This window comes from Caretta caretta, chromosome 9 (assembly GCF_965140235.1).
Source record: "Caretta caretta isolate rCarCar2 chromosome 9, rCarCar1.hap1, whole genome shotgun sequence".
In the NCBI taxonomy this organism is placed as follows: domain Eukaryota; kingdom Metazoa; phylum Chordata; order Testudines; family Cheloniidae; genus Caretta; species Caretta caretta.
The window spans coordinates 24,154,659-24,178,145 of record NC_134214.1 but is presented as its reverse complement, the minus strand read 5'-3'; the positions used below and the strand labels follow the sequence as shown (position 1 = coordinate 24,178,145).

General features: G+C 40.8%; 2 protein-coding genes across 14 annotated transcripts in view; one reads left to right on the top strand and one right to left on the bottom strand.

Annotated features, from left to right (window-relative positions):
* Positions 1 to 23,487, bottom strand: part of VEPH1 (ventricular zone expressed PH domain containing 1) — a 180,998-nt gene that overhangs the window by 136,775 nt on the left and 20,736 nt on the right. For all 13 annotated transcript variants that reach the window (XR_007358459.2, XM_075132162.1, XM_075132160.1 and 10 more), the window contains one exon: positions 18,723 to 18,897. Coding sequence is in view for 12 of the 13 variants with exons in the window: in XM_075132162.1 (XP_074988263.1) it covers positions 18,723 to 18,897 (175 nt within the window). In the remaining variant the exon portion in view is untranslated. The remainder of the gene's footprint in view (positions 1 to 18,722; positions 18,898 to 23,487) is intronic.
* PTX3 (pentraxin 3) lies at positions 1,543 to 8,000 on the top strand. Its single transcript, XM_048864332.2, has 3 exons — positions 1,543 to 1,829; positions 2,282 to 2,812; positions 6,671 to 8,000. The coding sequence occupies exons 1-3, from the start codon at positions 1,685 to 1,687 to the stop codon at positions 7,285 to 7,287; spliced, it is 1,293 nt and encodes a 430-aa protein (XP_048720289.2). The 5' UTR covers positions 1,543 to 1,684; the 3' UTR covers positions 7,288 to 8,000.

Below are 23,487 nucleotides of genomic sequence, written 5' to 3'. Positions count from 1 at the left end.
TGGCCCAACTTGATGATCACTTTAGATAAGCTATTACCAGCAGGACAGTGGGGTGGGAGGGGGTATTGTTTCATGGTCTCTGTGTGTATATAATGTCTACTGCAGTTTCCACGGTATGCACCCGATGAAGTGAGCTGTAGCTCACGAAAGCTCATGCTCAAATAAATTGGTTAGTCTCTAAGGTGCCACAAGTACTCCTTTTCTTTTTGCAAAGACAGACTAACACGGCTGTTACTCTGAAACCTGTCATAAACAGACAGATATCACAGTCATTGGTTAACCGTATGAATAAGGCATTGGAAACAAAACTCATGTCCTTCCATTCCATAAAACACAGGCCTCTCACATAAGATACTTTCCATTAACTCTCACTATTAGCACATTGCTCTTCTTCTGAGGCCTCTGGCTGCTGGTGGGATAGACCATTCAAAACTGAGAAATGTTTGGGCAGGACTGACATTCCATGCAGCCAGGGCTATTAAGGGATCAGACTGAATGTGAATTTGACAGTTTCGGTGTATATAGATAGTGATGTTGCTTTGTCAGAAAGAGGCTCCTTCAAGGTAAGACGAGGATGTTAAAATAAAATAGGTTGGAAGCTAGGCTAGGAACAATGATTACTTTATCTTGCATCCTTCTGTTGCTTTTTCTGCTATCCTTCTGTAACCCATGGGCATGAAAGTGACACCCATTTTGCATAACCATGGAATGCCAAATTGATGCAAGTTATGCTCTTTTACCACATATGATCATTTATAACCATTCTCTAAGTAATTTATACCCAATGTGCCACTTACACCATCATTATGTTACCATTGAACTTGACTTGAAGGGAGGACACTGAAACAATAAATGGTTCAAACACTTTGCAAAGTGTATCTGAGTAGTTTTAGACAGACGAAGGTAACCTATCTACCAAAAGTTTCATATAGCACCTAATAGTAAGCAACAGTAATATCTAAGCACTGGATGAATAGCTAATCCAAGAGTAATCCACTTGGGGTTTTTCAAGTTAATAGAAAAATGTTGGTATTGTATTTTAGCATAAATAGTCCAATCATGCAGCTGCTAAGCTAAAGTTACTTCTGAAATAAAATATTTGTAGTGACGTTACAACACATTTCTATCTAAAACAATTCCAGCTATTTTAATTTTTCTTCCAATCCTTCCATGACCACAGAGCTTAACTTTAAAAGGAATTTGTAAATAGGTAGGGCACAGAACTCCTTCCATTACAAAAGGGATGTAAAATAGCACAAGATAGTAAAATGCTTATCCTGCTTGTATCCATCAAATTCACAGTGATTTAGTTCCCCTTGTTCTCTTCTGTCAATGCTACCACTTCATGTTACAGAAGTCTGGTCTCAAAGGAAAAGTCACAGTTGCAAGAGCAGTTTTCCCCATTCTTTCCCCTCCTCTCATTAATCCACCCACACTGTAAACATTTAAGGCTCAAGATTGTGCAACTTGCACGCCTCCCCCTACTCCTATCCAAAAAAAATAAAAGTCAGAAGCACTCTTCTTACAGCCGTGGCACAAGCATTACTCATTCATTCAAGATCAGGAACTCCAGGAGTATTTATTAAGGGCTTTCTGTATCAGACTCTAATAGTCTTGTCTCTGCTCAATTCTGAGAGACCTTTAACTCCAGAGGACTCAGAGACTTTTAGGAAACAGCTGGAGTATGCTGTTTCAAGAAATGCTTTCTTTGACAATTCTACTTTGTGCTTTCTGGTCTTCCTCTTCTGCTTTGAACAATGAGGACTATGATCTCATGTACCTGAATTTCGAGAATGAAATAGAAAGTATAGTTCCTGCTACTGAAGAAAGTAAGTGGATTTAAACTATTTTTGTGTTATTAAACACAAGATAGCAGTTTCTATAAAAACCAAAGATAAGCTATTTAAATCACTTTCTTTGTTACTTAGTTCTTGTAACAGTTATTGCTAACATACCATTTTTCAAACAAAATGAAAGTGCTTTGTAAAAGCAGATTATTTAACACAGACAAACGATGCAAATACTTTAGCATGTCCCTGCAAAATCTCTCTATACTCCTTATTTTCCAGTTCTCCCTTCTAAAAGAAATGTTGGAAATGTTGCTCTGATTCTTAGAACAGCTAAATTACACATTGCCTTGTCTTCTGTTTTAATTCATAGGGAAAGCACTGGTGGTTTAGAGAGCATAGGCAATAAATGAAGAGAGATTTTATTAAATAACTCCTTTGTTTGAAAAAAAATGAATGAAGAGAAATATTAACATCTGTGTCTTGTACTTCAGCTATTTCATGTGACTGTCAGCAAGAGCCCACGAAATGGGACAAACTCTTCATCATGCTTGAGAACTCACAGATGAAAGAGAACATGTTGCTTCAATCCATTGATGAAATCCTTAAGGTGGAACTGCAAACTCTACGAGCAGAAATGATCCAGTTTGTGGCTAATTTTGCTGGCACGTGTACCACCACCATTGAGAAAGTCACCTCCCAAGTCTTGTCACAGGTGGACCAAACACTGATGAGGAACAGAGATCATATTCAGGAGTCCAAGACGCTTCATGAATCTGAGCAAAGAAAGATTCTTGAAGAGCTTCTGCAGCTGAGCCTCAACGTGTCTAACAGACTCACCCAGCTGGAGAGTGTTTGGCAGAGGACAGCTAAAGTGGAGATAGGTTTTCAGCCGCAAGATAAATCCAGTTACATGGGCAGAGGGGACAATTTCATTTTGAACTCTCTGAGGGAAGAACTACAGAAAACAAGAGCTGAACTAAAAGGATCGCAAAAGTGGGCAGCTCAGCACTTACTGCCAGCTGGTAAGTCTATGCCAGGTAGCATTTCTCAGAATTCTATCTTTTAATACCCTGTCCAGAACAGCAATATTCAATATCTCAGCTAAACATTCCTACATCAGGGCATGACCGTAAAGAGACAGTTAGAAACAAGATGTGTGTGCAGTGGGGAAACCCACTAAGCTCTCCATAAAAAAAAGCTGGCCGGCTTTTCAAATTTGGGGACCAAAGAAGAATCTAGTCAAAGTTATTATTAGAGTAAGTCAACTGTGATGCTGAGGCTAGGAGAGGCTTCCAGACTAAGGCTGTGACCAACGAGCAGTGGACATATTTTAATAGACTAACTTGTGAAATCTTGATGTTTTCTTGCCCTTCACCTTCCCAGCTCCAGATTTCCATCTTAGTTCACAGAAAGCTTTCATTCGCTCCATATACTGCCAATCTTTACTTTTTCTAACCCAGCTGCTGCATCCTTCTCACCAATTCTAGCTGTGAATTGGAGCAGATGTAGACCTGAAAGCACACGGACAGTGTCAATGGGCAACATCTAATCAAATGTCATGCTTCTGGACAAATACTGATCACCCATGGTGGGTCAGGAGGGAACAGCTTTCCCCATGTATCTTGTATATAGGGTTTTTTTCCTTCTTTTGAAGTATGATGTAGTGATGGCAGTTAAGGTCTGGATACCATGCTAGATGGACCATGTGGACTGAGCTAGTATTTCAAATCCTGTGTTCCAGGCTTTCCATACACCACTGTATGGTACCTGACTGAAATAATTAGAGAAATGTAGGGATGGAAGAATAGACCCCCTATATATTAATAACTAAAGAGGTGTGTGAAAAATTACTACCAACATACCACAACTCTTTCAAATATAAAGCTCAATCTATTGAATATCTATAATTCCACCTGTTATAAATATTACCAATATAATGATTTTATGGGCCAAATTTTCCAACAAGGACAAAAGGAGCATGGTACAAAAATGCATGCCCATTGGAATCACAAAACCCCATATTTGTGTGTGCATATGGGAAGTGTGGTGTGCAGTTACACAGTTTGTGCTAGTGAATATACAGTGATGCTGCAATGTGAGTTCTTACAAAAGTAAGTACCTTTTGTAGGCACACCTCTTACAGCTTTGAAAATGTAGCCATAAATGCAAAGAGTAATTCACACCTGAACCTATTAAAATAATATTAAGGCATTTTATAACCTTGAACAAAATGTATCCTATGATGGTAGACCATGAATTCAGCTTTAATTTAGAATAGCTTTGTAAGCAGAAGCAGGGAAAAAATAGGATATAGTGTCATATTAATATATGTCAGGGAGGGGAGGGTGACAGGGGCAAGGATTACACTGAAAGAATGCAACCAGCAATATTTTCCTTTTGCTTGCACAAAAATGTTGTCTTTTTCAGAATTAACATGATGGTTCAGCATTATTCAAGTCTATCCCACAATATGCCAAACACATACTACGAAACAAAAGTGAAACCTCTCAGTCAGTTTTCATTTTTGCATATTTGTACCAACCACAGAGCATTTAACAATCACATTCCAAACTCAGTTCCACTGGTGTAAATCCATAATAACTCCATTGACTTCATTGGAATTACTCCTGAATTACATCTGTGTAATTGAGGCAGACTCTTCTCTATATGTTTTTACAGAAAAAATCCTAATATGATATAGAATAGTAATTAAATATAGAAATACTCCGTAGGTCTCTCTGGAGATCTTTTCCAAGAGACTTTCAGCAACTGGTTTTGATTTCTCACATCTTGAATTATTGCCAGACCTACTCATGAGGGATTTTCTAACCACACTTTTGTTGTTCTTCTATGAAGCTGGTTTTAATTTTGTTTAGCCCTCGATAATAAAGCCAGAAAGTCTGCTCATTAAAAAGCTGTTTCAAGATAGTATTCCTAATATTTTTAAGTAGTGTCTATCCACAGTTGCCTCCCCACCATATGCCCCCCGAAAAAAAGCCAATGAAAAAAAAATTATTGTGCTGAAAGTTCAAAGAAACCAGCATATGAAATAATGCAGCAGTCTAATCCTGGAAGGCAGAAAGAGTCCTTCATTCATTAAAGCAAAGATTTTAAGACATATTTTAGACATTTTAGCTTCTATCGCTTGTTTAAACAGGAAATGAGTCAGCTTAATTGTAGAAGGGGCCTCTTTTACCTTAAGTCAACTGGAATATTAATGTACCATATATTAACTAGACAACAGTATCAAGAATGTCAAATATGCCTTTATTATCATTTGTTACTTTTCTTTCTTGAATGGATTTCTGTTACTGGCCATCACTAATCTAATTTTTGTTATCAACATACTGATCATCACTGATTGGAGATGGGAGAAGAGCTTCTTAAAAAATGGATCTTTTCAGTTTATTTTATATTAATTGATTTTGGGGGCCCAATTTAGTGCAGTTGAAAGTTAATGACTAAAAGAATTAAAGCAAAGTTCGGAGCAGGCAGGCAGTTTTGGAAATTTCTCTGCATGCCTCTGTCAATGGTCCCCACACATGCCTGCCTTTCAACACCTATTGCTCCAGTCCACTCCAGCAGAGAACACCACCTGTGACAAATTGTGTGAAAATATTATGGTGTGGATAGAAACTCACAAGGGACTGGGATGAGCGCACTGAGCTTGGGAACTAATCAGGATTTGAATCTAGTCTGAGTAGGTGAAACGTTGTTCTTGTAATGTATTGTGTGCCAGATTCTGTTCACAAGTACATCAGTGTAAATCTAGAATAACTCCTCTGGTGTCAGTGGAGTTGCTCTGGATTTACACTGGTATAACTGTGTTCAGAATCTGCATGGTAGGCCTCTTTGTTTCCGCTCCTTTCAGGATACACTTTTATGCAAAAATATTAAGTAATAAACTACAGCATGTTTTCACTTATAATTGTGTTTATCTGACTCATAATGTCTTCATAGTATATCATATTCAGAACATGGGAAAATTTTCAAAAGCATCTAAGTGATATAGGAGCGCAGGTCCAATTTTCAGAAGTGACTTAGGCACTTATAAGCCTAAGTCTCTTGAAAGTCAATGGGGTGTAGGCTAGTATGTCACTTAGGTACTTTCCAAAATTGTAGCCATTATCTAATATGGTAATAGACTGTATTGCTCTTTATAATGCATATAGTATGTGATCATGACTATCCAATGCCTGGGTTTCACAACTATGGAAGAAATTTCCAGCCATTCTAACATTAAGATGAACCTGTAGAGGCCACTGAGTTCCTCCCATGCCAACAGCATTGCTGTTTCCATGACAATGTATTCCTAAGGAGAAAAGAACACTGAGGCACTGGAATAAATTGCCTTGGGAGGTTGTGGAATCTCTATCATTGGAGATTTTTAAGAGCAGGTTAGACAAACACCTGTCAGGAATGGTCTAGATAATACTTAGTCCTGCCATGAGTGCAGGGGACTGGACTAGATGACCTCTTGATGTCCCTTCCAGTCTTATGATTCTAAGGAGAAAAAAATACGGAGACTAAAAAAGAACACACATGAAACAAAAACGTGTCATAAACAAAGTATGTCATGGGCCCGGGATGCTGTAAATTTTTTATAGCCACTTCTTTTGGAAGACTTGTCTAAGACTTGTCTAGACTTTCCAAGTCTAACCCATGGCAATAAAATGTTCAATGCATTCATTCTATCATCTATTCCTACAACATACTGTATGGTATTGGGATTTTCAAAGGAGCCCGACTCCCTTTGGAAATCCCAGCCTAAAGAGGTAAATTTATGTCAAGAATCCAAACTATGAATGTACAAATACTTCACCTTTTACTGAAATTAGCTGGGGTAGAATAATACTTCTAATTCTGTTTTTTTCCCCTAGGGTGTGAAACTGCAATTTTATTCCCAATGCGTTCCAAAAAGATCTTTGGGAGCGTTCACCCAACTGTTGACATGATGCTCCAATCCTTTACTGCCTGCATTTGGGTCAAAGTGACTGAGGTGCTGGACAAAACGATCATATTCTCCTATGGCACAAAGAGAAATCCATATGAAATTCAATTCTATCTCAGCCGTGACTCTGCGGTACTTGCTGTAGGTAGTGACCAGAACAAGTTAATTGCCCCAAACACAATTTCTCCTGGACAATGGGCTCACTTTTGTGGCACTTGGAGCTCAGACAATGGGACCATATCATTGTGGGCAAATGGGGAGCTTGTCGCTACCAGCTCAGAAACAGCAGAGGCTTATATAATTCCAGATGGAGGAATTTTGCAGGTAGGCCAAGAAAAGAATGGTTGCTGTGTTGGAGGTGGTTTTGATGAAACTTTAGCCTTTTCGGGAAAACTGACTGGCTTTAATATCTGGGATAGAGTTCTCAGCAATGAAGAGATAACAGCGCGGCCTAGAGCAGAAGATTCATGTAATATCCGAGGCAATGTTGTTGGGTGGGGAGTCACAGAGATTCTGCCACATGGAGGAGCTCAATATGTTTCCTAAATACTGAGAAACTAGATCCTGAACCAAAGAATGAACCAATAGGTACAAACACACAGAGCCCTACAGCCCTGAGTGTCTAAATTCTTAAATAAACCTCAAGAAAAAATTGTATTTTAGCTTACAAATGAAGCATTGTAGAGATTGGATTTGATCTCTGTCTGCTGTCCTGGCCAAACACTGAAAAAACACATCAGAGAATGATATTGGAAATGCTGTTCTTAAATATAGATAAACTGCTATCTCTCCAGCTGTGTTTTCAGATTCATAGCCAATGAGAGCTATTTGTAGACACTTGAGAGCAGAATTTGGCTCTTGCATTCATTGCTAAACTAAACATATGCAAACAAATAGCTGGAACTGCTTTTATAGAACTAACATAAGACGGTCGCATTTTCTGGGGTTCCCCATTTGTTGCTTTCATATTGCTAATGCCACTCTTACAGATGAACCATCTGAGACTTATAAAGTAATGTTTGTTTTTTATTACTCTTTGTTACTGGTATGTACACTATCATAAAGTAGTGCCTTGTTCAAAACATTACTTATGCTATGGATTGACCTAACGTATGCCTAGACATAGTATTCCCCATAATAATCCAGTGTTACCCTTTGAGAAGATGCAGCTGTATTATATTGTAAATGAATTTTGTAATAATTTTATTGAAATTATTTTTGTAAAGTTGTCTTGTAAATAAAATACTTTATCAAACTGATACTGCCTACAATTTCTCACAAGGATGAACGCTGACAGTAATACAACATTGTATTCTGGTTTTCTCATCAAAAGATTTGTTTTTATTCACTATGTAAAAGAGCGTACAAATATCAGCATCTCACACAAAGGGCCTGACACTGAGGGACCTGAGGGGTGATGAGTACCCAGAGACTTAATGCTAAACATTTGCCCAGGTTAGGTATCCCTTCCCTGAAGGCAACCAAGGGAATGGACAACCAAGTTGCCCTTCACAGGAGACCAAGGTGTCCTTAAAGAGGCAGATCCCCACAAAATCTGTATCCAGATGAAGTTGTCCTTGTATAGCTTCCCCCAGAAAAGGGGGTGTCCAGTCTGGAGAAATCCCTAAAAAAGATGACCACCATATGCCCAATGCTGCCATTGTTAATACCCAACATTCACACTGAAGTCAAGGCACCTATTCTGGAAGTGTTTACACAAGGTCAAAATTCAGTTAGAAATCCAAAGTAACTGACTCCACTGAAACCAACAGAAGTTTTGCATTAGTGAGGATTGACTAACAGCTTCATAAGGACCTCAGGATTAGATCCAATGGGAACAGAAGGTGCTTGGCACATCCCAGGATCAAACCATAATTTATTACTCAATTTACATATTAATGTGGGAAATAAGGCAGTTTGGGTTCACAGAGAAACTTGTCTTTAGTTGTGATCCACCTGGGTTTTCTCCCCAAGTTTCACTTTGAGAACCACATGTGATTGTACCCAAAATTCAAAGCAAAACTCAGTGTGAACAATGAAATCGCACCCAGTTTTTTGATGAAACAATGGGAAAGAGTAGGAGTTTCTCATGGTTTCAAGGTAAATACAAACTGACCCAGGTCTATATGAAACTGGCTAGGTTTGTTCAAAAAGTCATGAACTGAGGGTGTTACAAGTTTGTACCTGAACCCACGAAATGAGAATGACCATACTGGGCCAGACCAATGGTCCATAGACCCATATCCTGTCTTTCAAAAGTGGCCAGTGCCAGATGCTTCAAAGGGAATGAACAGAACGGGGCAATCATCAGGTGATCCATACTATTGTCCAGTCCCAACATCTGGCAGTCAGAGACTTAGGGACACCCAGAGCATGGGCTTGCATCACTGACCATCTTAGCTAATAGCTATTCCTGGACCTATCCTCTAATTCTTTTTGTAATTCAGTTATAGTTTTGGCCTTCGCAAAATCCCCTGGCAGAGTTCCACAGATTGACTGTGCATTGTGTGATGAAATACTTTCTTTTGCTTGGTTTCAGAGGAACAGCCGTGTTAGTCTGTATTCGCAAAAAGAAAAGGAGTACTTGTGGCACCTTAGAGACTAACCAATTTATTTGAGCATGAGCTTTCGTGAGCTACAGCTCACTTCATCAGATGCATACCGTGGAAACTGCAGCAGACTTTATATACACACAGAGAATATGAAACAATACCTCCTCCCACCCCACTGTCCTGCTGGTAATAGATAAGCTATTATCTATAGATAAGCTATTATCTGATGAAGTGAGCTGTAGCTCACGAAAGCTCATGCTCAAATAAATTGGTTAGTCTCTAAGGTGCCACAAGTACTCCTTTTCTTTTGCTTGTTTTAAACTTGCTGCCTATTAACTTCATTGGGTGACCCCTGGTTCTTATGCTTTGTGAAGGGGTAGATAACACTTCCTTATTAACTTTCTCCACACCATTTATGATTTTATAGACCTCTATCAAATTCCCCCTTGGTCGTCTCTTTTCCAGCCTGAATCGTCCTAGTCTTTTCAATCTCTTCTCAGATGGAAGCTGTTCCATACCTTTAAATCATTTTTGTTGCCTTTCTCTTGTACCTTTTCCATTTCTAATATATCTTTTTAGACTTGGGTCAACCTGAACCGAACATATTATTCAAGATATAGGCACACCATGGGTTTATATAGTGGCATTATGGTATCTACTGTCTTATTATCTATCCCTTTCCTAATGGCTCCTAACATTCTGTTAGCTTTTTTGACTGCTGCTACACATTGAGCAAATGTTTTCAGAGAACTATCCATGATGACTTCAAGACTTTTTTCTGGAGTGACAGCAGGTAATTTAGACCCCATCATTTTGTATGTATAGTTGGGATTATGTTTTCCAATATGCATTACTTCGCATTTATCAACATTGAATTTCATCTGCCACTTTCTCGCCCAGTTTTGTGACATCACTTTGTTACTCTTCTCAGTCATCTTTGGACTTAACTACCTTGAGTAATTCAGTATAGTCTGAAAACTTTGCCACCTCACTGTTTACCCCTTTTTCCAGATCATTTATGAATATGTTGAACAGCACCAGTCACATTACAGATCCCTGGGGGACACCGCTATTTACTGCTCTCCATTTTGGAAACAGACTATTTATTCCTACCCTTTTCCCTGGTCTTTTAACCAGTTACTGATCCATGAGCGGACCTTCCCTCTTATCCCATGACTGCTTACTTTGCTTAAGAGCCTTTGGTGAGGGACCTTGCCAAAGGCTTTCTGAAAATCTAAGTACACTATATCCACAGGCTCCTCCTTGTCCACATGCTTGTTGACCCCCCCAAAGAATTCTAGTAGATTGGTGAGGCATGATCTCCCTTTACAAAAACCATGTTGACTCTGCCCCAACAAATTATCTTCATCTATGTGTCTGACAATTTTGTTCTTCACTGTTGTTTCAATCAGTTTTCCCAGTACTGAAGTCAGGCTTACCAGCCTGTAATTGCCGGGATCACCTCTGGAGCCCTTTTTAAAAATTGGCATCGCATTAGCTATCCTCCAGTCATTTGGTACAGAAGCTGATTTAAATGATAGGTTACAGACTACAGATAGTAGTTCTGCAACTTCACATTTAAGTTCCTTCAGAACTCTTGAGTGAATACCATCTGGTCCTGGTGACTTATTACTGTTTAGTTTATCACTTTGTTCCAAAACCTCCTCTAATGACACCTTAGTCTGGGACAGTTCCTCAGATCTGTCACCTAAAAAGAATGGCTCAGGCTTGGGAAATCTCCCTCACATCCTCAGCCGTGAAGACTGATGCAAAGAATTCATTTAGTTTCTCTACAATGGTTTTATCGTCCTCGAGTGCTCTTTTAGCATCTCGATCGTCCAGCGGCCCAACTGGTTGTTTAGCAGTTTTCCTGTTTCTGATGTACTTTAAAAAAATTTTGCTATTTCTTTTTGAGTTTTTGGCTAGCTGTTTTTCAAATTCTTTTTTGGCCTTCCTAATTATATTTTTACATTTCATTTGTCAGAGTTCATGCTCCTTTCTATTTTCCTCACTAGGATTTAATTTCCACTTTTCAAAGGATGCCTTTTTGCCTCTCACTGCTTCTTTTACTTTGTTGTTTAGCTACGGTGGCACTTTTTTGGTTCTCTATGTTTTTTAATTTGGGGTATACATTTAAGTTGAGCCTCTATTATGGTCTCTTTAAAAAGTTTCCATGCAGATTGCAGGGATTTCACTTTTGGCGCTGTACCTTTTAATTTCTATTTCACTAACCTCCTCATTTTTGTGTAGTTCCCCTTTCTGAAATTAAATGCTACAGTGTTGGGCTGCTGTGGTGTTTCCCCCACTATAGGGATGTTAAATTTAATTATATTTATGGTCACTATTACCAAGCGGTCCAGCTATATTCACCTCTTGGACCTGATCCTGTGCTCCACTTAGGACTAAATCAAGAATTGCCTCTCCTCTTTTGGGTTCCGGGACTAGCTGCTCCAAGAAGTAGTCATTTAAGGTGTCAAGAAACTTTATCTCTGCATCCCATCCTGAGGTGACATGTACCCAGTCTATATGGGAATAGTTGAAATCTCACATTATTATCGAGTTTTTTTATTTTAATAGCCTCTCTAATCTTCCTGAGCATTTCAGAATCACTATAACCATCCTGGTCATGTGGTTGGTAATATATCCCTACTGCTATATTCTTATGATTAGAGCATGGAATTACTATCCATAGAGATTCTATGGTACAGTTTGGTTCATTTAAGATTTTTACTTCATTTGATTCTATGCTTTCTTTCACATATAGTGCCACTCCCCCACCAGCATGACCTATTCTGTCCCTCCAATATATTTTGTACCCTGGTATTAATATGTCCCATTGATTATCCTCATTCCACCAAGTTTCTGTGATGCCTATTATATCAATATCCTCATTTAAAATGAGGCACAAGAGTTCACCCATCTTATTATTTAGACTTCTAGCCTTGGTATATAAGTACTTTAAAAACTTGTCACTTTTTTGCTGTCTGACATTACATGATGTAATTGAATGGGACTTTTTTTTCATTTGACTGTTTCTCATCAGACCCTACCTGTATTTTATCATCTTCCATCCTCTCCTCCTTACTAGGACACAGAGAATCTCCATTAATAGATCCTCCCCTAAGGGATGTCTCTGTCTGAACACGTGCTCCTCAGCACCTGTCAGCTTTCCCCCAGCCCTTAGTTTAAAAACTGCCCTACAACATTTTTAATATTAAGTGCCAGCAATCTGGTCCCATTTTGGTTTAGGTGGAGCCCATCCTTCCTGTATAGGCTCCCCCTTTCCCATGATTCTTAACTCTTGATAGTGTGACTAAGCATATAATTATTATTCGCATAAAGTTCAAAAGCCTTTTTGAACCCAACTAAGCTCATTGTTGCAATAATATTTTGTGGCAATGACTTTCACGAGTGGACTCGGCACAGCCACTGAAGCCTATGAGCCCCATGAGAGGGGAATGAAGGTAGAGGTTGGATACAGCGGGAGGGAAGCAGACTCATGACTCAAGGAAGGGAGAGAGCTAAGAAAGGCTTCTGACAGTGGCAGAGAAGCAGGTGAAGGACACAGAGTGGAAGTGGAGGGTGATGGAAGAGCGATGCTAGGTAATTAGCTGAATTTGTCAAGGAAGCTTCTATATTAAATGTTGGTATCAATGAAAAGTAAGATTAGAATTACGGTGAACCTTGGAGAAAGCCTCCTTCAAAGCAATTACTATTTGTCACTGGAGTCATGCATACCTTCCTTGTCCTGAACTGATTTTTCTATCTATTTCTCATACTCTTTAGATCACATGATGAAAAAAGGCTTTGGTATCCATTTCTGCATATTACTGTGATACTAATTCCTGAACACTACACAACTGCCAGATCCTTTCTCCTTTCTCCTAGCAGTAACACAAAAGCAATAAGATGGATTTCAGACAAGGTAATTTTCCTTTTATCTTGGAGTTTTGTGCCTCCTAGTACACACACACATACACTGTGGTATCTAGTACAGCGGTTCTCAATCTTTTTCTTTTGAAAGCCCACCCAACATGCTATAAAAACTCCATGACCGGTGGGCGTCTCTGGGCTTCAGCTGCCGGGGGAGTGACGGGCTTCTGCCCCCCAGGGTGCAGCTCAGGAGCCCTATTGGATGGCGAGCTCAAAGGTTTTGCCCTGCAGGGCAGGGTCTCAGTGCTTCTGCCCCTTGGATCAATGGGATGGCTCGGTGCTTTAGCCCTGCAGGATGGCTTCTGCCGGGGTTTGCGGCTTCTGCCCCACAGAGTGCTGGTGCTTGGGACTCCAAGCTTCGGGCACCAGGGCTCAGGGCTCTGAGTGGCCCAGCTTGGTAGATCCCCTGAAATGACTCTCAGAACCCAAGTGGGCCATGGACCCCTGGCTGAGAACTGCTGATCTAGTGGACAGGTGTTCTCCTCACATGGCTTATTCTATCTACAATCTAATTGCTTTGAGATCAACTTCTACCTCCACCACAATGTATCTGCATTAAAAATGTTCAGTCAGTTGCACTACAGACATTGATTAAATAAAATTCACAAACAATCTTTGCTGTGGAGCAAACTATGAGATTCCTGGGTCAAATGTCATCCCAAATAATCTGCTCTGGACCAGAGAACGCACCTCCACATTGACGAGAACTCCAGACCTTCCAGTAAGCTTTGCAAAGCCAACAACTCTGTCAAATCCCATCTCTATATACTTTATTCCATTAAATATACTTTATACATTAATATAGTAGAACAGTTAAAAATAATTTGCAAGAAAATCTCTTTCCCAATGCCCTGTTCCTAACTAAGTCTGACATGCCATGGTTCTGGAGTAGCCTTTCACCTGCTACCACACCAGATTTAATCTTGGAAATGCTCCATTGCTGCAGATGAATCCTGTATGCTCATTTTCATACCTTAGATTTTCCCCACCTCCAACTGGAAACCCATCTGCCTCCCAGCTGCTGCTCTCTTCCTCTTCCTCCCCTGAGTAAAATGGTACCTTCCTCACTGCCTCAACCTCCTCCTTTTGAGAGCCAGAAATCCCTCTGCCAAGCCTGAAGTAGAATGCCTCACAGTCCCTGCATACACGGTGCAGCCCCATCTCATTCACCATGCAATCTGTGCACTGAATGAGGCAGACTCCTGCAGAAAATATAGTATGTGATCCTGTAACCCAAGGCTGTATTGTAATTCATTACACAAGAGGCAGAGTTAAGGCTCTGTGGGTAACTTTGTTGTTTCCTAGCTTTCGGTGCTTCCCTTTGTAACTTTAACATTCTTTAATGTCTTCTTCATATGGAACATGTAATATGATGCTGGCTAGCAAACAACAATATCCCATACAGCAAATACTCTATGGATGTTGAAAACTCTGGGTGTGGCAGACCAGTGTGATTCTGCCATGTGCATGTGGGAGTATGGGATTTAGGGAGCCTGTAGCACACTGATGAACTGTGTCCTGTCACGGCTTTCTTCGCACTAGCATCCAAGAAGCTCTTGGGGGTGGGAGGGACAAGGTCAGGGCCCATGGATCTGCAACAACACGGATCAGCTGACCAAACTGCCCCATAAGAAGCACCAGTAACGGGGCTCTGCAGCTGCAGTAGTGACTGTGAGGCAGCTTTGCTGCTATTCCATGGAAGCAGGGAGTGTTCTGTCTCTCCCATCCCCGTCATGTAACTCCTTATCACACAGTCTATTTATCAGTGTTGAGTGCAGGTTGTGCACATTCATGTGTTGGAAATGGAGTTAGTCTGTTAGATTTCAGAGTAACTGCCGTGTTAGTCTGTATTCGCAAAAAGAAAAGGAGTACTTGTGGCACCTTAGAGACTAACCAATTTATTTGAGCATAAGCTTTCGTGAACTACAGCTCACTTCATCGGATGCATACTGTGGAAACTGCAGAAGACATTATATACACAGAGACCATGAAACAATACCTCCTCCCACCCCACTCTCCTGCTGGTAATAGCTAATCTAAAGTGATCACTCTCCTTACAATGTGTATGATAATCAAGTTGGGCCATTTCCAGCACAAATCCAGGTTTTCTCACCCTCTGCCCCCCCCCCCCCCAAACTCACTCTCCTGCTGGTAATAGCCCATCCAAAGTGACCACTCTCTTTACAATGTGTATGATAATCAAGGTGGGCCATTTCCAGCAAATATCCAGGTTTTCTCACCTCCCCTCCCCCCTTTTTCCAAAAACCACACACACAAACTCATTCTCCTGCTGGTAATAGCTTATCCAAAGTGACCACTCTCCTTACAATGTGTATGAAAATCAAGGTGGGCCATTTCCAGCACAAATCCAGGTTTTCTCACCCCCCCCACCCCCAAAACACACACACACAAACTCACTCTCCTACTGGTAATAGCTTATCCAAAGTGACCACTCTCCTTACAATGTGCATGATAATCAAGGTGGGCCATTTCCAGCACAAATCCAGGTTTTCTCATCCCCCACCTCCATACACACACAAACTCGCTCTCCTGATCTAAACATAATACTCTAGCTAAACATTCTTCCTAAATAGCTTTTCATGGCTAATAATATATAAATAAGTCATGTAGCCTAACATTTTCCCAACTGTAGTTACTATGTCCATAAATCCATTAGCTCCCAAACTCTTTCAGGCATTGAGCCAAATTCTGTTCTCAGTTTCACTAGTGCAACTGCACTGATAGCTCTGGATTTGCCTCAGTCCACCTGAGAACAGAATAGACCCTCTGTGTCCATTTATCTTTGCACATCCATATTTATTAGCCTTCCCTCACCCTGCAATAAACTGTCTTAGTTTTAAATCATGGTTCTTAGCAACATTTTGAAATCCAGATCTTTCCTGATTGAAATACTATTGATGAAAACACAAATAACTAGGAAAAGTGTGTTAAACGCAAGAATTCAGAGTTCCCTTTTTTAATTTGGAATTTTAATCTCTGATGACCATAGCAACATCTGCTGGTGGAATTATATAAATGCAAAACTAGAGCAGGTGTCAGCATACTGCGGCATTAAATCAATTGTGTCCTTTTAAAAATATCAACATTTTCCCATATCTATGATTATATCTTAAGGACCAATTCTTGTTCCAGTTTGGTTCTTACTATTAATAACACTATGTATCTGATGAAGTGGGCTGTAGCCCACAAAAGCTTATGCTCTAATAAATTTGTTAGTCTCTACGGTGCCACAAATACTCCTGTTCTTTTTGCAGACACAGACCAACACGGCTGCTACTCTAAACCTATTAATAACACTGTTTCCCCAAATGTTAGCATACAAGCTAAAATCTTAATATATGATAATGACACTAGTCTTGGCTTTACTGATCCAGACAGACATTTATTTTGTCAGTAATATTCTTCACCCTGGATTTTATTTTCTCAGCAATGTTACATGGCTTAAAGATATTAATCTCAAACAGGCCAATAAACAGCAGCATGTTTAATTTTAGTAGTAACTTTAAAATTCAACGTGCTGACTTTCCCCTGGACCATGTTACAAGCACCTTGTAATCCTGCACTGGCAACACTTGCTAATGCGTGTGCTAATTATGCCTGCTATGTCTTCTCAGAAATGCAATACATTACAAAGAAATAGCCATTGACACAACAGTAAATTCATTTCTTTTACAACATTTTGTCCTATTGTGAAATAATGTCTTTTAAAGTCTTACTCCAACCACAATTGTAATGCTACAATGGGTGAAACTTTCACCAGATCATTATGGGGAAGATGGCGGGGTTTGCCTTTCTGTAACATGAAATAGAGGGTTTACCCCACTTAACCCTTGGATCTCTGAGATCTGTTAGAGGCCAGGACCATTCATATTGACTCTGGGATCTCCTGCTCACCGGCTTCAGCTCCCTGGCAGCCTGGTATGAATCCAATCGAGTACTGCTGCTGACTGGAACTCCTTCACCAACCATTTCTCTAAAGAGAGGGGATTGGGAAACTTCCACTGCACAGATGGATTCCACAGAAGAGTTAGGCCATTTTAATTTTTAAGTGGATTCCACACCAGGCTAGAAAGGGAGAGCAATAAATATAGTGTACCTGTCTGCCCAACCTACCAGCTCACACCCCTCTTATGGTCCTGAGACAGAGAGAGGGCACCCATACTTCCACGTGGAAAGGGGGAGACCAGTCCCCAAAGACCCTTTCTGCTCACAGATTTCTGTGAGATGATCTGGCCCACTGTTGTTTCATGAACATCACTGTAAAAGGGGTGAAAGCCAGTACTGGTTACCAACTGCAGGCAGGAAAGAGCAAACTCTCACCACAGTTTATAAGTATCTTAATGATTTGGTATCAAACTGTTTAAGGAATAAATTACCATCCATCTTAGCTCTCTCTCCATATAATATCATAAAATAAATGGATCCCAAAGATTTTTAATATATACAGAATGTATATGCTTGGGTTAAGACCTATCATCTTTAGAACAACATCACCACAGTATTCGACCAGCTATTGTAACTCGCTGGCAGCATCCTTATCTGGAAAATAAGGCCCTATTGTAAATAGAATTCTTTCAGCTAAATCGCATTACCCTCTAAAAGTATGGAATAATATTTTGCTTCTTTACCATAATAATTTCAACCCACAGAGTAAAATTTCAAAAATTTAGCCACAGAATTCTTATTAAAGACAATAGCACATATGGGAATAAAACTCCATTGCAATGCTTTAAAAATTTACCTCAGACACTCTCAGAGAACGGGTCTGATCTCACTCCCACTGAAGTCAGTGGAATTTTGCCATTGGTATAAGCAAGAAGGATAAAGGCTTGATATGCACAATGTTGTCTCATATTACTGTTTATTATTTGCAGTCCATTTGCATGTGAATGGCCTAGGCCAGTGGTTCCCAAACTCGTTCCACTGCTTGTGCAGGGAAAGCCCCTGGTGGGCCAGGCTGGTTTGTTTACCTGCCGCATCCGCAGGTTTGGCCAATCGCAGCTCCCAGTGGCCGCAGTTTGCTGCTCCAGGCCAATGGGAGCTGCGGGAAGCGGCGCAGGCCGAGGGATGTACCGCTTCCAGCAGCTCCCATTGGCCTGGAGCAGCGAACCGTGGCCGCTGGGAGCCAAGATCGGCTGAACCTGCAGACGCAGCAGGTCTGGCCCACAAACCGGCCTGGCCCACGAGGAGCTTTCCCGGCACAAGCGGCTGAACAAGTTTGGGAACCACTGGCCTAGGCACTGTCTATACACATACATAGGATGACATAATTCCTGCCCCAAAGATCTTACAGTCTACCATAAAGCTTTCTAATCAATAAGGCTTATCAAATACTGTAAGCCTTTATATACTTTACTTGAAATCTTTCTCTTCATATAATCTAGTATTAGCATCTGATCCTAATAAATCCATGTGTCGGGGGTTTGCAGGATTGGGCCCCAAAGTCTCATAGCAGAATGATCAAAATATTCATACCCTGAAGGACACTTTTCACAATTGCATCTGTGTGATCAGCCAGCAGATCTGCTTTGGTAATTGCAGCCAGGGATAGGTAACTTGACATGTTTCTGCACAGTTCCTTGTTACCCCTCTGCAGAAATTTCACTGCCACGGGGACAGCTAAAGCCATTATTGGAGGTTGATTGTAATTCTGTGAAAAAAAAGAGAGGGCACTGAAAAATAAGCAGCTGAAAAAAATGGATTAAAATCAAGTTTAATGCTGACAAAATTTGAAAACCAGAAATCAGGTGATCAAGAAAACAACTGTATAAAACATAGAGAAAGGTTACTCTTTGGTAACACCACTAAAGTCAGGCTTTAAAGAGGGAAAACAGTAAGTCGGGAAATGTCAAACTACTGCAGCTCTAGGTGCTAGTGTACCTATTTCCTACTTCAACAACTGGAGTAACAAACATACTACGTAACTGACAATAAGAATGATACTAGAATGTTGACAGCTGTGACATACAGTATTTTATCCATTCTGGAATGAGTAATTTCATCCTGCAGAAGAAGAAATAAATGGAGGGTAGAGTATAATATGCTGTTGATAGGTGAATTATTTAGCTCATTGTACCGAAAGTGATATAGTCACTGGCTTATCACCTCAATTCTTTCATTGTACACTGTAGCCTTGTCTATACTGGGAATTAGCCCCAATTTCATCAGTCAGTAGCCAGTAATCAGTGCAGCTATACTCATGCAAATAAGGAAAGCTTCAATATGTGGGGATGCAGATTACCCTGATTTCAAGCAGGGGTAAATCTTCAACAGTGCAAATCGTGACTTTTCTTATCTGTATGAAGGGTTTGCTCTGGTGCAACTGCACTAGTTTCTGGACACCAACTGCTAAATTCAAGGCTAATCCTCCATATAGACATGTGACAAATCCCAAATTCCCCAAAATATAAGCATCCATTGCTATAATGTCCAGTTGTGAAACAATGTACATATTTGTAATCTAGGTCCAGTCCTGCTATCATTTATGCTGATATAAACCCAGAGTCACTTCACTGAGTCAAGTGGAACTGATTTACACTGGAATGATTGAGCTTGCAGTCTGGATCTCTTGTTTTGAAAGCACTCAGAGGAGAACACTGCTTTGGAGAGGACTCAGATCGTATTCAAAAAACCACAAATGAGCTAAAAAACATTATTGACATTGCAATGCACTCATCAATAAGAATGTCATGGTTAATATTCTCACCAACCAAAGAATAACAGAATTAGAGAGAAGACCTATTAGGCGGTCCCTCTCCTCTAACCTTCTGCCAATGCAGGACTGTTTCACAGATTTAATTTAATCAGTTTATCATCTGGAATTATTTTCTGATAATCCGACTGGGAGTGGATGTGTCACTACACAAAGTAAAACTATTTCCCCCTGTTTATTTCTCCCCCTACTGTTCTTTTCAACTGCTGGAAATGGCCCACCTTGATTATTACTACAAAAGGTCCCCCCGCTCTCCTGCTAATAATAGCTCACCTTTCCTGATCACTCTTGTTACAGTCTGTACGGTAACACCCATTGTCTCATGTTCTCTGTGTTTATAAAATCTCCCCACTATATTTCCACTGTATGCATCCGATGAAGTGAGCTGTAGCTCACAAAAGCTTATGCTCTAATAAATTTGTTAGTCTCTAAGGTGCCACAAGTACTCCCCTTCTGTTTTCCTTTTATAATTCCATACAATTTCTTTGTATCCTTCCCCAGTCCCTTCACAAATAACTCCTATCCATGATGTTAAAAACCATCTACAAGTATTTCAAGTTTGCTATTTCTCCTTTAAGGCCAAACTCTGTCTTCCAAAAAGTGTGCACAACTTCAAATGAGTCACTGTGGGTTGCATGTGTACCTAGAATTTGATCCTAACAAAAGATATAGCAATCTTTAAATGTTTGAAAACACCAAGGACAGCCTATGGTAAATGTTTAGCCAATCTATACACATCTACTGTCAAATTATGTTTTCCATTAGAGTACACATACATAAACTCTCACTGAGGTCCATCAGACTTGTGTCCAAGTAACTGAGGACTGAATTGAGTCATACTTTCTTTTACTTTTCCCTTGATTATTCCTTCATCCTCTAATTTTTGTGGCTTTTCTCTAAAATCCCTTCACATTTGAACATCTTTCTGACACTGTAGTACATGACTGTCTTTGACATTATTATTAATTATGTGTTGTTAGTTTGCTAGCATCTAGGAACCACAACCAGTGATCAGGGCCCCACTGTGCTAAACTCTTATACAAGCACAGTAACAAACCAAAAATAAATACGCTCCAAAGAAATTTGAATATGATTCAGTCTGGAGTAGCTTTGAGTGAAAAAATATACATGTGAACAGTTAAAAAAATATTGTGGTTCCATCTAAATAATTCCATTTGGCCCATTTCTGCTTCCAGTGAAGTCAATTGGACCTTTGCTGATAGGACCAATGGGAACAGGATTGGGCCCAATGAATCATATTCCCTAATTTAAGACTGCTTTGTGTTGCTCAAGTGCTTAAAAACAGCCCTCAACCAGGCTTACCTGACCACATGAGGATTCCCTATGCTAGGGGAGTCTTCAGGCAGTATAGAGTGTCATAGCAACTCCTACACTGCCCCTTTCTTGTAAGAGTTGTGGCCAGGGGAAAAAGACTGAGGTCAGGGTATCTATGTTGCTCCAGCATTCCCAGGTGCCGGGACAACCCTTTGGAACCATCAGCATCTGGCCAAAAGAGTGTGTATATTGAGAAACTAATGGAGTTTTACACTTAAACTAATGGAGTTTTTACACAGCAACACTAAACTTAAAACTAATGGAGTTTTTACACAGCAACATGTTTAAATCCACATAATTCCTTATTACTTATGACTGGTACAGGCTTTTGTCAAATTCTGCCTTCAGGTTATACACCCATGTCCACCCCCACAACACCATTCACTTCAGATATGATCTGGCTCTTTGGCTAGGATGTAGCTCTTTTATGAAAACAGAACAGAAGAGGAAGCTGTCTCTAATAAGGATGATAAAATACTTAGCTGCCAGAGAAAATATATTAATTCAAATGGAAGCACAGAGTAAGGTTTCAGCTGCTCCTAATAAATATCTGTACATGACTGTTCACTTATGAAAATATGCAGGTGACAATGAAAAACAGATTTCAATAATATAATGTAGCAAAGTTTGCAAACCTTGGGGACCTAACTGCTGCTAATATCAACAGAACATGTAACATTCAATCCAGGTGTGAGATATTCATTACTTTTCCAACTGTCCCTCATGGATTATATAAAAACTCAAATTGTTCTTTCTTCTGTAAAGTAACACATGGTGTAGCTGTGATTCTAAAAGCATCAAATGTATTTGTAGAAGTTCTCAGCTTTGATTTCTTTTTAATTGATTCTGAGTGATTTTTTTATGTTAAAAAAATGAATACAGCAAACACATGGAGGGTGGATTGCATAATGCCCTCTAATGGGTGGGCTAACTACGGCCCATGGGCCACATCCAGCCTGCCAGCCATTTTAATCCAGCCCTCAAGCTCCCACTGGAGAGCGGGGTCTGGGGTTGGCCTGCTCCAGTGCGTCAGCCAGAGAGCAGGGTCGAAGGCTGCACACGCGGCTCCTGGAAGCCGCAGCATGTCCCCCCTCCGGCTGCTACACATAGGGGCAGCCAGAGGGATCCACTCTGCACGCTGCCCCTGCCCCAAGTGCCACCCCCGCAGCTCCCATTGGCCAGAAACCACAGCCAACGGGAGCTGCAGGGGAGATGCCTGTGGACGGGGCAGCGTGCAGAGCCACCTGGTCACACCTCTGCTTAGGATCCAGAAAAGGGACATGTTGCTGCTTCCAGGAGCTGCTTGAGGTAAGTGCCGCCTGGAGCCTGCACCCCTGAGCCTCTCCCCACACCCGTACCCCCTGCCCTAGCCCTGATCCCCTTCCCACCCTCCAAATCCCTCAGTCCCAGCCCGAAGCACCCTCCTACACCCCAAACTCCTCATCTCCAGCCCCACCCCAGAGCCTGCACCCCAACTGGAGCCCTCACCGCCCCCCTGCACCTCACTCTCCCACCCCAGCCTGAGCCCCCTCCCGCACCCTGAACTCCTCATTTCTGGCCCCAGCTCGGAGCCCACACCCCCAGCCAGAGCCCTCACCCCCTCCTAAACCCCAACCCCAATTTTGTGAGCATTCATGGCTCGCCATACAATTTCTATTCCCAGATGTGGCCCTCAGGCCAAAGAGTTTGCCTACCCCATGCCCTATGGTGAACTTTGGCACATCACAGACTTTCAAACATGCATTGTCATTTAACATAAATGTCTGAACTATCTACAGAAAGACTCATCCAGTTCTAAGAAAAATTGGATTTGATCGTCATTTATTAGTGGGGAAGTGTCCCAGCCTCCTCTGCACCGACAGCCAGAGCTTAACCATTATTCATTACATTCTGTAAAAGAGTAGCAAAGCTCTTGGTCCTGCCAATCAGAGCCTTAATCAGAGGCTCCAGAGAAATTCTGGCTGAGTCAGCCAGACAAACACCTCCCAGGGACTCCCACTGCTTAACAGCCTTTCCATATTCCCTCCCTCCACCCCACTATTGATTGTGACTAAAAAAGCTACAGACCACTTTACCATTATCTGTATAGCAAACTCTTGCTACATATTTTTCCAGTCTCAAAATATATTATCTGTACCTAACATGTAAATATATTAACATGTAACTAAAGGTCAAATCCAAAGCTCACTGAAG